Genomic DNA, 13,245 nt, shown 5'->3' with positions numbered 1-13,245 from the left:
AAAGAAGATTCAACCCTCAAAGGTTGTTTGGATGGTTAATGGTTCAAGCTTTCAAAATCCTAACAAGGTTGTTCTTGAATACATTTGCGAAAGCTATTCTTTCTGTTGTAGGGTTCTACACATAACCTTTCAAGATTCCCCCAGAGCTGCAAGCCGAAGAACCCTTTAAGGTGTTTGACTAAGACTGTCATAGTTCAAAAGCACATTTTGAGAAGAATTTACCTTGTATAGTCTCAAGCTGGCCTTGTGTCTCGAGTTCATTGTGTGTAGTTTCAGCTTCTCCATGCTATTGGCCTCGTAACTGCATGCGTTGCACCTTAGTTGCACCTGGACACCAGCAGCAACACACCTGAGCATCCACTCCTCCTCTTCCTCTGGGTTTCCATGGCGTCTGCTGGCTTCTTGAAGGTGTGCTGCTAGCTGGTAGCGCTGCAGATGCTTGTCTGTTTGGCAATGCAACTGGAAGTTGGCCCTCAGAGGTGTGGCATAATGGCATAGCCGACAAAGGTGGGCGTCACCGGTTGTGCCTCTCCAATCAGCATCAGGAAGTGAGCGTTGCATGGCCAGGTGTTGACTAAGAGCAACCAAGCTGTCTGAGGAAAAATTACCACACAATGCACATTCAAAAAGTGCCTCTGGAGGGTCTTCATCTACTGGCTTCCGGGGAGCCTCCTGCACGGATTCTCCACCTGGCTGGATCACACTAGTGGGGTCAGGAAGCCTGGTCTGGGGCTGGCAGTAGGGATAGAGCTCGGCAGCATTTTGCCGGTGCTGGCGCTGCATATGGGCCAGATTCTGCTGCAAAAGAAGCATGTTGTGTGTATGCTTCTCGCTGGTCATGTGTATGCGAAGGTTCCGCGCTACATTGGTTTCGTAGTCACATACTTCACACCGCCATGATGCGCGTCCCTGTACTTTAGAAGGAGATGGGGAGGGGGTCTGAGTGGAGTGTGTGTGAGACAGGGGGCTAGGCTGGACTGTTGGAGCGTCTGGACGTGTCTGCGACTGCAAATTCTGCATATTGTTGAGGTGTTTATCTGACTGCATGTGGATGCTCAAGTTGCCTTTGGTGGTAGTGGAATACTGGCACACCTGGCAACGAAAAGGCTTGTATCCACAGGTGTAAGTCTCACCTCTAGCCAGGCGTGGGTGGTTCTGCCCACTGGCACAATATGGACACTGTCCATCCTCAGAGTCGGGGTGTTTCTCTTTCATATGAGCCTCGAGGGTCTGCTGGTACTTGTAGTGCCAGTTGCATTTGGGGCACTTCAGAGTCTTGCAGGAGTTGCGCGAGTGTGCCATGTTTACTTGGCCCCCAAAAGAGTAAGAAGATCCCTGGACAGTTTCCTGCCCAACAACAAAATCTTGCTCGCCCACAGCTAACAAACTTCCCCTAGACCCAACATCCACCTGTCCATCCTCAAGCTGAGATTTGGTATTCTGGGTCAGAGGAGGGGTGACAGTGGGCGACTGAGAATTGCTATGGTTACTAGGTAGGTCAGAGTTGGTGACATCTGGCGTGTTGTCATTGCACAGCTTGCCATTTGGTTCTTTTACCATGGCACTGCAATTCTCTGACAGGTTATTTGGTTCTATTTCCATCGCACTCTCTTGGTTGGACAATTCCTTTGGAGTAGTGACCGTGGACGAGGTTTGCACAGTAGAGGATACCGGAGCAGGGCCGTGGCAGTTAAAGCTTGTTCCACACTCTAACTCAGAGTCTGTGAGAGTTTTGGTGTTGTTCATAAAGCTGGTTGCTACTGTGACAGAGTTGGGAGATTTGGGATTGCTTTGGTTTGAAAGAGCCGGTTCAGTAATGTGCCCTTGTCTACCACTGCTGCCAATACTGCTCGCACCATCCTCCGCAGTGGAAACTACCTCTGAACTCAACCTCTCCTCTCCTTCTCTGCTACCTCCACCATCATCGCTGCTCCTCTGTGGGCCCTCTCTGCCCAGGGTTGAAGGGTCTTTGGCAGGGCTCAACACTGAGGTAGGAAGGGGGACTCCGGGTAGAGAGGGCTGAAGAGGGAGTCCTGGCTCAGAGATCTGGAGGTGCTCCCTGTCCTCCTGACTTAGCATGGCCACCATGTTGTGCCCTAAAGCTGTGGTTGTTAGTTTGGTTGGCACATTGCTAGTTTTTGGTTCTAGGAAGCTTAGGAGTGGGTGGTTACTGGGGCCTACAGGCTGCAAGATGGCGCAGGTGTGCTCGAGCGAGAGCAATTGCTGTTCCTCTATGCTAAGCATGATACTGTGGTGCTGGGAAATATGACCTCTAAAAGCATGCATGCAACTGAACAACAGGCGACACAAAAAGCACACCAGGACGGGTTGTTCTTTGCCAAGCAGTGCCAGCTCAGCTTCAGAAGAACCCGTTATGGCAGGAGCTCTATCTTTGGATTGGCAGGTCAGCAAAGCAAGAATATCACCAGCCAGATGGCACCAGTTCTTAGGGTGGAAGACATGGAAGCTGTTCAAGTTAGAGCTTTGGGAAGAAGAGAAATGGCATGTGTTAACAAAAGGTGGACGAGATGAGGATTCAACCACGTTGCATGGCAGCTTACTTTGGCTCTCCAGGATGTAAGCAGAACCATCAGCCTGGTAGATGATCCGACATTCTACCTCATCAGCTTCATCACCCCCCTTTTCATGCCCTTCTCTTATGTCACCTCTTCGCTCTAAAAAGTCACCCACAGCAAAATCATCAACCTGTTTATCAATCCCCTCTTCCTCTTCATGTCCATCTCCAAAAGCCCTCAGTTCTTCCTTGCTTTGCCCTTTCACTTCTTTCCTCCACTCTGGGTCACCCTGGTTAGGTGGGCTGGCTGAGTTCAGATGAGAGGTGTTTTCTCTCTGTAGGAGGAGTAGCATGGAAGATGGGGGGCTGCAGATCCCTGGAGGCTGGTTTATACAAGGGCCAGAGGGTCTGTCATCTGAGACAGAGTCACAGCACTCCATCCTCCCAGTTACTGGACATTCTCATCCCAGCCAGACCTATACAGAGAGAAACAGAGATGCAGATGGGGTTTGAGCAACTCCTTTTCCGTATTACCATAAAAATAAAGTTTACGCGACAGCCGCTGTAGACGTATTACCCATCTTAATCATGGCATACACAAAATAAATCTCATGTAAACAAAAGCTGATGAGTAAAATCATGGATCTTCCTATAACAGAGGGAATACCAATAGGCAAGGAGACAGAAAACAATACGCTACAATCAATAGCTCTTTGCAAAAGCTGCGTCACTAAAAGCTGAATATTACATGAGGGAAGTTTCTTGGAATCACTCAAATCTTTTCACTTAATATCTCTGCCTGTCGGTTCCTTTACCTCTGCCATGTTCAAGAAGTTTCCAATTAGCAAACACAGTAAACAGGTTTCATCTTCAAATATGTACAATGCTTAAAGTTCTTAGCTTGTCCTCCAGAGGTTTCCTTAAAGGTTTTATATGGAACCGTAGAACAAAGTGTAGAACCCTTAATTATCCAAATATACCCTGTGTGTGGTACAAACTCCAAGTTATTGGCAACCAATTTCTTTGTAATATCTAGAACCTGTACTCAGAAATTAGCACACTTTTAGAAGAGAGGTTTTTTTTTTTTTTTTTTTTTTTTAAAGTTCTTTAAGAGTTCTTTGGTTAATTAAAAAGGTTTTTTAACATCCTAAAAGGAGTTCAACTTTGAAACCTTTTCTGATAGAGAATCAGTCTGGGGTTCTGCACAGAACCTTTTAAGGGTTCCCGCGAGGGGACAACTGAAGAACTTTTCTAACGTATACCGAAACATGCTTTTTTTTTATATGACATCTGGTTTTAACATAAAAGTTAAAACGTGTACTGTTGTAGGAGGTTGTGGGTACTCTTATTAATCTGTGTGCTCGTGTGTGTGTATCCACACGCACGTAGGGGTAATTGCTCAACCCTGCAGTAAAACTGCAGATTGTGCTGAGATTCTGGGGGTTATATTGAGCTCTTTCTGATCCTGGCTGCTGGAGAGGGTTAAAGTGCTTATAGGAAAATCAATAGTTTAAATGCTAAGCAACTTACTGGAAGCCAGAGCAGGATGCTAGCACCGTGCTACGGATGTGTTAGCCGACTAAAGCTCAACCCAATCTTAGGTAAAATGGCTTTGCAGGCAAACATGCAGTATCACAATAGCAAAGAAGAGCGCTCACATGGAGCATGCCACATAGATATCAATCAAGAGCATACACATACTTGCTGGGAATATCTGTCCAGATACATGAGAAGTAGTAGTGCTTCTGGAACGGTCAAAATAATAATCCTAAGACTCTCTCGATCATAAAGAAATATAAAGCAAGCACAGGGATGAAACCATCACACAGGAATTTGATTTATTTATTTTTTTTCCCCCCCAAGAGTAACAAACTATACAGAAGGACAAATCCTCCTGCCATGTCAGGCTTCAGAAATTAGCCCCAATCAATATTAATACCTGTACCAGCCAGTGTATACACAAGCTTTAGTAACCCCTATACCCTCCATCCCCCCCCCCCCATCTGTTTGGACAGCTGCCCCTCTGCTTCACGCTCGCCTTTGATCTCTGATTTAATGCACCATTTCCATTAGAAACACTAAGTCCATTCAGGAAGCAAAAGAGACTTCAAAAAATAGTGAAAGAGACTGGGAGAGAGAAAGGCCGCAAGACTTAACAAAAAAAGAAACGCTGAATCCGTCAGGACAGGCAGTGAGAGAGAGAGAGAGAGAGAGAGAGAGAGAGAGAGAGAATAGGTAGGACTATTATGAAAAAGAAGCTTTTACACTGTTTTTAAGAACAAAAAGACTGTAATTCTAGATTTTATACCTTGAAAGCCAAACAAAGGACGAGACCTCAAAATGGAAAGCTGGTGTGTTTCTTGAATGACAAGTCCCCGAAAAAAGAAAATGAAATGCACACCGAGGGTCAAAAGGATTGAAACAGAAAACGAGAAAGTGAGGATCAGGAGAGACTCTCCGTGTCCAACGCAGTCAAAGCATTTTTTTTTTATTTTTTTTTTTTAGTTTTAGTTAAAGAAGCAGATCAATGTAAACTATTGCTTCTATTATCAATTTGAGGGATTTAAACATTCTGATAATCAAACAATATATTTTTATCTTCTTTTATATTTTAAATATGTTTTATATGTTGTACGTTAATATAGAAATGGAGCGGACACCACCAAATCTTTTCATTAAATATGACTTTACTGATATGATCCACATTTTCTGAAACTCCAACAGCAAGAGGAAATCAGTGAATAATAATAATAATAATAATAATAATAATAATAATAATAATAATAATAATAATACATACATACATACATACATACATACATACAGCCTTAGCATGATTTAGGAGGGAATGTCGTGCTAACTTTAGCCAGCTAGCTAATTTTATAAGTGCGCCAGCCAACGTTAATATCAAAGCAAATCTCTAGCATGAGTGCTACTTAACATCTATCAGTTCCTCCATTTTGCTAAAGGTACTACTGGCTCATGCTTCCAAGGTTTGTGAAGTTTACCTAAATAACTAAAGGATGTCAAATAAACTGCTCCCAGGCTTGAATTCCTTTATTGTATCCTTTCCCATTCAAATGAATGAGCTTTTCCAGAACGTCTTTTTACTGGTGTACAGTTGGACTGTATAAAATATGTTGTTTGGAAGCTCCAAGTGGTGCAAGTGTCTAAGGTTTTGTCCCATCACCAAGAGATCATGAGTGTAGAATAAAGTGTTGTCCCTGTCAATCGAGGCAAAGTACAATACCCCCTCCCACCCCCCCGTTACAATCAAAACAATCTTTCTGCATGTTATTAGCCCCAACAGACCGGATCACACCACGTCCTCCAATATTTTAACATGATGCTCAAAATAAAGTGGTTTTCATACCATTGTAATTGTTGCCAAACGATGTTTGATTCCGGTGCGAATTTGTTTCAAAATTTTAGATTTTTTTGTGCTTTTTTTTTTTGCGGAAAACCGCTTGAATCAGCGAAATCGCACTTGCACGAAATAGTTCTGCACGCTCCTTCGCAGAGATATTTGTTGGCAGATGAGACCTTTTAGCTGTACTCGTGTTCGACGCACATGAACCGAGGAGGACTTTAGCTGAATGCGCGTTATGATGACGTCACATGACGCGGGGAAAATCTGCAAATACTGGGGAGTTTACTTGATTCTACGTTACTTCTGCGATTGCAAGGGATTGCCAAGTGCTAGCGTTATATATGCTTGCATGTACACAACTGTGTATGAGCATTCTAGCTACACTAGAATAAGCCTATTGACTAAATAAGGAATAAAACATTTGGTGATTTGCTGATATAGGAAAATGATCAACAACAGCGTGGTGTGATGTGGCCCGACATACAGCATCCTTGCTGTTGCTTTCCTAAAGCGGATTATTCTCCTATAACAGTGTGTCCTGAAGTGTTTTACTCCTCTTATACCGCAGCAATGTGCCAGACAATATACAGTTCCATTTAGGTCCTGTTATTACTTATGTTACAGCAGCTATAAACAGCCACTCCCTCTGTTTCTCTACAAGTTCACAAGACAGAAAAAAAAAAAAACGATTCTACCTTGTTAAATAACGACACGTTTTTAATCTGTTTATTATTCAAATTAGATTACGTGACCACCATACGAGTCCCGGTGAATGAGCTATTAGTTACTATAGAAACGATAACGTATTAGAACGGGCGCGCTAATATAAACCTGAGTAAAAACTAATAGCAGAGCTGCTTTTATAGGAAATTAATCACCACTTTCTCACGAGTCAGAACTAAGAACCAAGAAACAGCACTGTGCTATAATCAGTGGGTCGTTTATTACAGTTATACAACACAGTAAGTATGAATCAGTAGTGAAGCGGCTACCAAAAGAACCACCGTTTATACCTTTCTTTATAAAATGTTAGGCTTTAACACTTTTGTCATTTTCAGTTCATTGCTCTTTACTGCCAGAGCTACTTTTATTATATAAAACTGCCAAAGCAATTCAAGGTCTATTTAGTGGTTAAATTGGAGCCACATGATTCATGCATTTAATTCGGGGAGAAAACCAAAATTGCATCCTCTTGCGTATATTGTAAAGGTCTCTTGCACCCTGAATAATTTGCTGTATTTATAATCAGTAGCCATTTTGTCATAATGTTGATTTAACACGAATCAGTCTGAAACGCTCAAGAATACATATAGCCTGTTTATCGTTATTAAACGATGAGCAATGCAGCGTTTACTGCACATGACGTGAAATCCAGGGGGTTTCATTTTAATAAAGCAAAAGTAAATCACTAAATAATAACTAAACATTGTCATGTTTAGCATTCAGATACAAATCTTTTGCAATGGATTAAAAGTATCTGACCCTCATGCTGTGTAGTTTTTGTGCGTTTTTAATCGCTTTCTCTCTCGTCATCAGTAAATGAAATGGACGGAAAATGGGATTTAGGTCAAGTGGCACGACTTGGCCCGTCAATAACGTTCCACCTTTTGGCTCTGAAGTGCTTCAGCCGTGTGTTTCTGGTCAGTGTCCTGCTGTAAGATCAAGCGCTGTCCTTTGAGTTGTGAGGCATTTGGTTGGCTCCGTGCTATTAAGACGCCGCCGTATTTCACAGATGATGTATGTTTTGGATGGTGATTGCTTTCTTCTCTTTCTATCGCGCCCTTACGGTTTAATTTGTGGCTTATCGGTTCCACGAGACAGGAGCAGAGCACTAGTGGGGAGGGGGTTTGTCTAGCGTTGTGTCTCGAGCCAAAACCTCTGGTGTGTTTTTAAAAGCCAGCAGCAGTTTTCAGTTCTTCATGGCTGGATGTATTCTTCAGTTATCCACTCCTGTGCACGGCTGTAATCTCGCAGCTTCTACATTATTGCTGCTCGACTGTGCATTCATGCTTAATAACCATGTACTCACATGTGGATTGCACTCAAGTCGCTTCTTTGGTTCCTCGTGTTCAGACACGACAGCCGCTCGAACACGAATGCCACATTTACGGTGAATGCCAGACCTTTGTTATGACTCTTATGCAAGAAATAATGCTCTTAGATGCACATTTTGGAAAGAAAGGAGGAGAAAAAAAAAAAAAAACCGGTTGGGTTGCACAATACATGTTTGTATAGCTGTAAATCCAGCGTTCTTCACTTCTTATCATTCCTCTACACAACAATATTACTTTCAATATTCTCTATAGCGGTTAACTTTTACCACCCAAGATACATAGTATGAATATAAATACAATATGGTACACTGTAGCCGTATTCCATCTTAATGAATTAATTTTAATTAACCTATTTTTCTTATTAATCTATTAAGGTGGAAAATGCATATTAATAAATACATATTTTTACACAGTTTTTTTCTTTACACATTAAGTTGAAATATGAATCGAATATATAATAGATAGTTTCCTTGTGACTATTTTGAAGTGAATTAGATAACAATTAAAACAATATTATCAATAATATGCAAGATATTAGCCTATATGATTAACCTCTTCAACGCCGAAGACTCATCCTAACCCTCATAAATACAATCTCACTGTACTTACTGAATAATTCAGAACAGTTACTGAGTAATAAACTAGGGCTTTAAGGGTTTAGGTGTTATAATCTCACCAGCACATGATTTGAATTAAATATTATATATGTGTGTGTGTGTGTGTTTCAGGCGCACTGTAGCCACTTGAAGATTCATCTGTAAAATTCTCACTCGTGCTAAACACTACAGTGTTGACCCTTGTTTGACTCCAGCTTCTGTGATAAGCTGCAAATTCTATTTAAACCTCATAGAACCACAGCGCACACACACACACACACACACACACAATTTCTCCACCACGTTTTTATTCAGAGAGCACAGTGTGGCTCAATATTTGCCAAGGAATCTGATGAGAATTGAGAGACTCAATCAGTGAAACGTTTCTGTTATGCGTCCATCTTTATTAAACGTGTGTAGATAGCGTGTGGTGTAATGTAACACACACACACACACACACACAGTGGGGCATAAGCTCAGAAGCGGGGGCCCCATGGACTGTGTGGTGTGACAATTGAGAGTGAGAGAGAGAGAGAGAGAGAGAGAGAGAGAGAGAGAGAGGGTGTGTGTGTGTGTGTGTGTGTGTGTGTGTGTGTGTGTGTTCAGCTCGCACACTAACCGCAGCCATTGTTATGATAAGCAGAGAGGGCAGCAGTTTACGCATGCGTGCGTGCACACACACAAGCTCCAAAAACACAATAGAGCCTGACTTCTATCCGAACACATTACACTAAAGTACTCTACATTTACAGTGTGAACATCAGTCAGGTTTGTGATGAGACCGGCAACACCAAACACACACACCCCGCTAAAGTGTTTAAGTGTTTTAATATTAAAAATAATGAAAATGTGAAATTCAGATTTTTTCTGATAAGACCTATGAGGTCAATACTAGTTTTAATAATAATAATAATAATAATAATAATAAATTATATATGCAAAATATTACTATTCATATGTTTTCATATTAATAATAGTCATAGTACATAGAGAGGGAAAGAAATTTATTTTTATATAATATCTACATTGTGTTATGTATATATATATATATATATATATATATAGATAGATATTATTCCTACGTTATGTTGTTACATATTATATAGATTACTGTGTTACTTTATATTACATACATAAACATGTAAATAAATATATAACCTATGTCCTACCTATTAGGTCTGCAGGTTTGAAATATGGCTTACCATATATTATTTATTTATAAATAAAGTATAAATTACTCACTTACTTATACATTTGTAGCATTTAATAATCACAAACACGGTCGCATTTTAAAAAAATATTATGCTACTAATTACACTGTTAATAATAAAATATAAGTGAGCGCTACTCTGGATGCTACACCACACCACCAAATAATTCTCATCCAGGGGACTTCAGCTAGTGTCTGTGACCTGGGGAGACTAGAGAGGCAGAAACCAGAACGCCATCCTGGTACGAGTGTCAAAACGAAGACCAAAAAAAAAAAAGGAATGTTGCACTGACGCACCGAAATCACCGTTTTATTGAACTTGATTTACTTTTTCCATTTTAAGAACGTTAAACCATTTATCCACCAGCGTCGTCTTTAATACATCTGAACGTACAAACTCCCAGCTGAACTACACGCCATCTTTAACTTTTATCTCTGCGGGATGCAAATCGTGGCACGGAGGAACATGGGCACCCTGCTAACGTGTCATCCAGTCTCGGCGAGTACAATGACGTGTGGAGATGTGTGACGAATGAAAGGGAAAACCAACACCGCGCATTATAGTGAGGTGTTAGATCAGCATAAGCTGCCCGAACAGCTTCGGTGCACCTTGGCGTCGATGGACACCGTCAGGAAGCGCGCCGTTCTGCCTAAAAACATTCCCTCGGCTGGTTTTCACGATGGTGGTGGAGTCACTCTAAAACCTATTCGACCGGGTTGACAGCTAGTCACTGTAGCATATGATTTACATAATTTTCATCCTTATTAAACCATTCAGTGAGCCCTTGTGCCATGGGTATGGGGCAGGGTCATCATGGAAGATACCACGCCCATCCGGATAGAGACGTTTCATCGTAACCGGAATCAGTTAGAAGAACTTTGGACTGATTTGCAGCAACGCTTCAGTCCAAGACGATAGGTGGAGCAGCAAAATACATAAACACTCCCTACATAACATCTCAGTGCCACAGGATTGTTTTTCCTTTCGTTCGTCACGTTTCATGTTAAAGATATCCCAAACGTACAACTGCTTCGACTCTACACGACCACTATTAGTTCTCGCAACGGCACGAGGAATGAGAATTACAGCTGCGTTACACATTTCGACACCTTTCGAGTATTTCAACTATGCGTGTTCATGTGCTTTACTGAGCAAGAAGGACAATTACTCACGGACGTCAACATGAGCAGAACCGTACTAAAATATTAAAGCCTGTTATTATCTGTGAATAACAACTCATGTTTAAACACTAGTCAAGTAGGTTTTATTGTCATTCCTCTCGTCACAGACAAGACGCCCGCCTTAGACTTCCACTGATTATGCTGAGACCAGATGTACGCAATCGTGAAAAAATCTTACAACTAGTAGAAACTGGAAAAAGTAGACTGAAAGTAGATATAACTGGTTCGGTGACACCGAACTTTAACACGTATTATCTATTCATTTAGTCTATAAACCAACATGTAAAGTAGACGACATAATAGGTTTTTAGCAGAAAAGGGAAACAAATGGTTCTTCTGAACGGGTTCTACGCGGACCTAAGGTTCTACCGTGTTCTACAGGTTCTACGTGAAACGTTTAAAGGCATCCTAGAAGGACAACCGAAGAGTGTGTGATTCTATACCGCACACGCATGTCTGACATTCTATTTGGCCTAGCCACCAAACAGGGTTTGTTACAAATATGACAATGTGATCACATCGAATCACACACAACAAATACCCAGCTCAAACGGGGAAATATTTACCCTGCTCTGCGTTAAAGACGTACAGAAATCAGAATCGAACATCCGCTTAGCTGGAGTGGATTCAGTCTTAATATACGTACGGATGACAGCCAGGAACAGAATTCACGGTGATATCGATATTAAATACTAATAATATCGCACAGTCCCTTCGCCTAGGAGTCGTGCAAGCTCCGAAACGAATCCGACACAAAACGTTGTGAGTAAGAGTAGACGACGTGTCAGGATTTTTAAGGTTAGGGAAATGCTTCCTGCTCCAGAGAACACCAAACACCAGAGATTTAGAAACACACACACACACACACACACACACGTATAATTTCCACCTTGGCGTTCATGCAGTATCTAGAACGACTCTTCTCCTCCTGCAGTCAGCTCATATCTTCAGCTTCTTGCTCTCACCACTACTTATCTGTCTTTTTTCCCCCCCACCATTCTTTCTCCAACACAGTGAACTCTGACCTGAGAGTCTAGGCTCTTTGACCCTGCATACGCTCCCTCCCCTCCTTTCTCCACCATGATGTGATGATTGTGGAATGACCCAGTGTGTGTGTAAAAAAAAAATTCCACATCACCATCCCCTCCCCATACACAGGAACCTTTCTATACTCTCCATACAGGAAAAAGACATGCTTTTTGCTATGATGGATAATAAGCGCTACAGACAGAGGATTATAGTCAGTTTGATGATGATTTGGATCAGACACCAGACAAAAATAATAATAATAATAATAATAATAATAATAAACAAGGTGGAACTGGAGATCTTTTTAAGCATGCTTACAGTGAGCTTAGATTTGTTGGAGAACATTTTGTTTTTACCCACAGACAAAGTTTCCCTGCTTGGTGTTTGGTCGCACAGGCAAAAGCTGAAGAAAATGCATAAAGAAGGACAACAAGGAGAAGTCCCGGGCTGTGATCGGACCTCTGTAGCTGTTTCAGATCGGACTTTTGGGACAGAACATGCTCGATATCTTGTTACTATGTTGTTATGTATCGGATCTCTTCCTTCTGTTACATCGGAGCGACGTCCAGCGACATCGGACACCATTTTAACCAACTCCTTGTTGTGCTTGGCTGTTAATAGGCTACACACCGCCCATGTTTGTACACAAATAAACACTCGGGATGTGGTTTCAAGTGTCTACAGAGAAAGGACGACTCAGAGAATGAGGTAAACAAACAAACAAACAAACAAACAAACAAACAACTAACCGAGCAATGAAACGCTCTCGGGAAGAACTTCCACTCCTGAAAACAGTCAAGAGTCAAGCTCTAAACCCTTCAAAACCCCACCGGAAACCACAAACCTTCCTGTAGATCCCATTCAACAGGAAACAAACTTACATTTTTCGACGTCTGCGTTACTCTTCCTTCGTCCACACGCCGCCTTCATAGATCCCATTCGCGTACTTCCATTTGGTCAGATAGCTTCTAGATTATTAGTAGTAAAGAGTAAGAAGAGGTATATCCGTAGTACGGGGTTTAAAGCCTTTTTAAGAACAAAAAAAAAAACAAACTAAAACAACACACACAAAAAAGGAGTATTTGGTTGTAACGCAGACGACTTGGCTTGGTTAGACGGAAGAGGAGAAAGCGGTGTTGGACGACAGCGAAGGAGGAAAAAAACCGTTCAGTCTTTATTCCTGCTAATTAGTTTCCTGCAAAAAATGGCTGGAATTAGCCCAGTGCGCATGCGCACTATTACACAGTCACGGCGGGAAGGGCTAATTAGCTCCTCCTGGATCAATGAGA

The 13,245-nt window shown here is 41.8% G+C and overlaps 1 protein-coding gene across 2 annotated transcripts in view; it reads right to left on the bottom strand.

Moving 5' to 3' along the window:
• zfhx3a (zinc finger homeobox 3a) overlaps nucleotides 1–13,245 on the bottom strand; it is a 33,595-nt gene extending 20,350 nt beyond the window's left edge. For both annotated transcript variants that reach the window (XM_017466393.3, XM_017466394.3), the window contains exons 1-2: nucleotides 12,838–13,245; nucleotides 223–2,991 (exon numbers count right to left, since the gene is read on the bottom strand). In XM_017466393.3, the coding sequence (XP_017321882.1) occupies nucleotides 223–2,955 (2,733 nt within the window). In that variant the 5' untranslated portion in view covers nucleotides 2,956–2,991; nucleotides 12,838–13,245. The remainder of the gene's footprint in view (nucleotides 1–222; nucleotides 2,992–12,837) is intronic.

Source organism: Ictalurus punctatus, chromosome 4 (genome assembly GCF_001660625.3).
Source record: "Ictalurus punctatus breed USDA103 chromosome 4, Coco_2.0, whole genome shotgun sequence".
Lineage (NCBI taxonomy): Eukaryota > Metazoa > Chordata > Actinopteri > Siluriformes > Ictaluridae > Ictalurus > Ictalurus punctatus.
The sequence above is the reverse complement of the archived record's forward strand: the minus strand, read 5'-3'. Positions and strand labels throughout refer to the sequence as shown.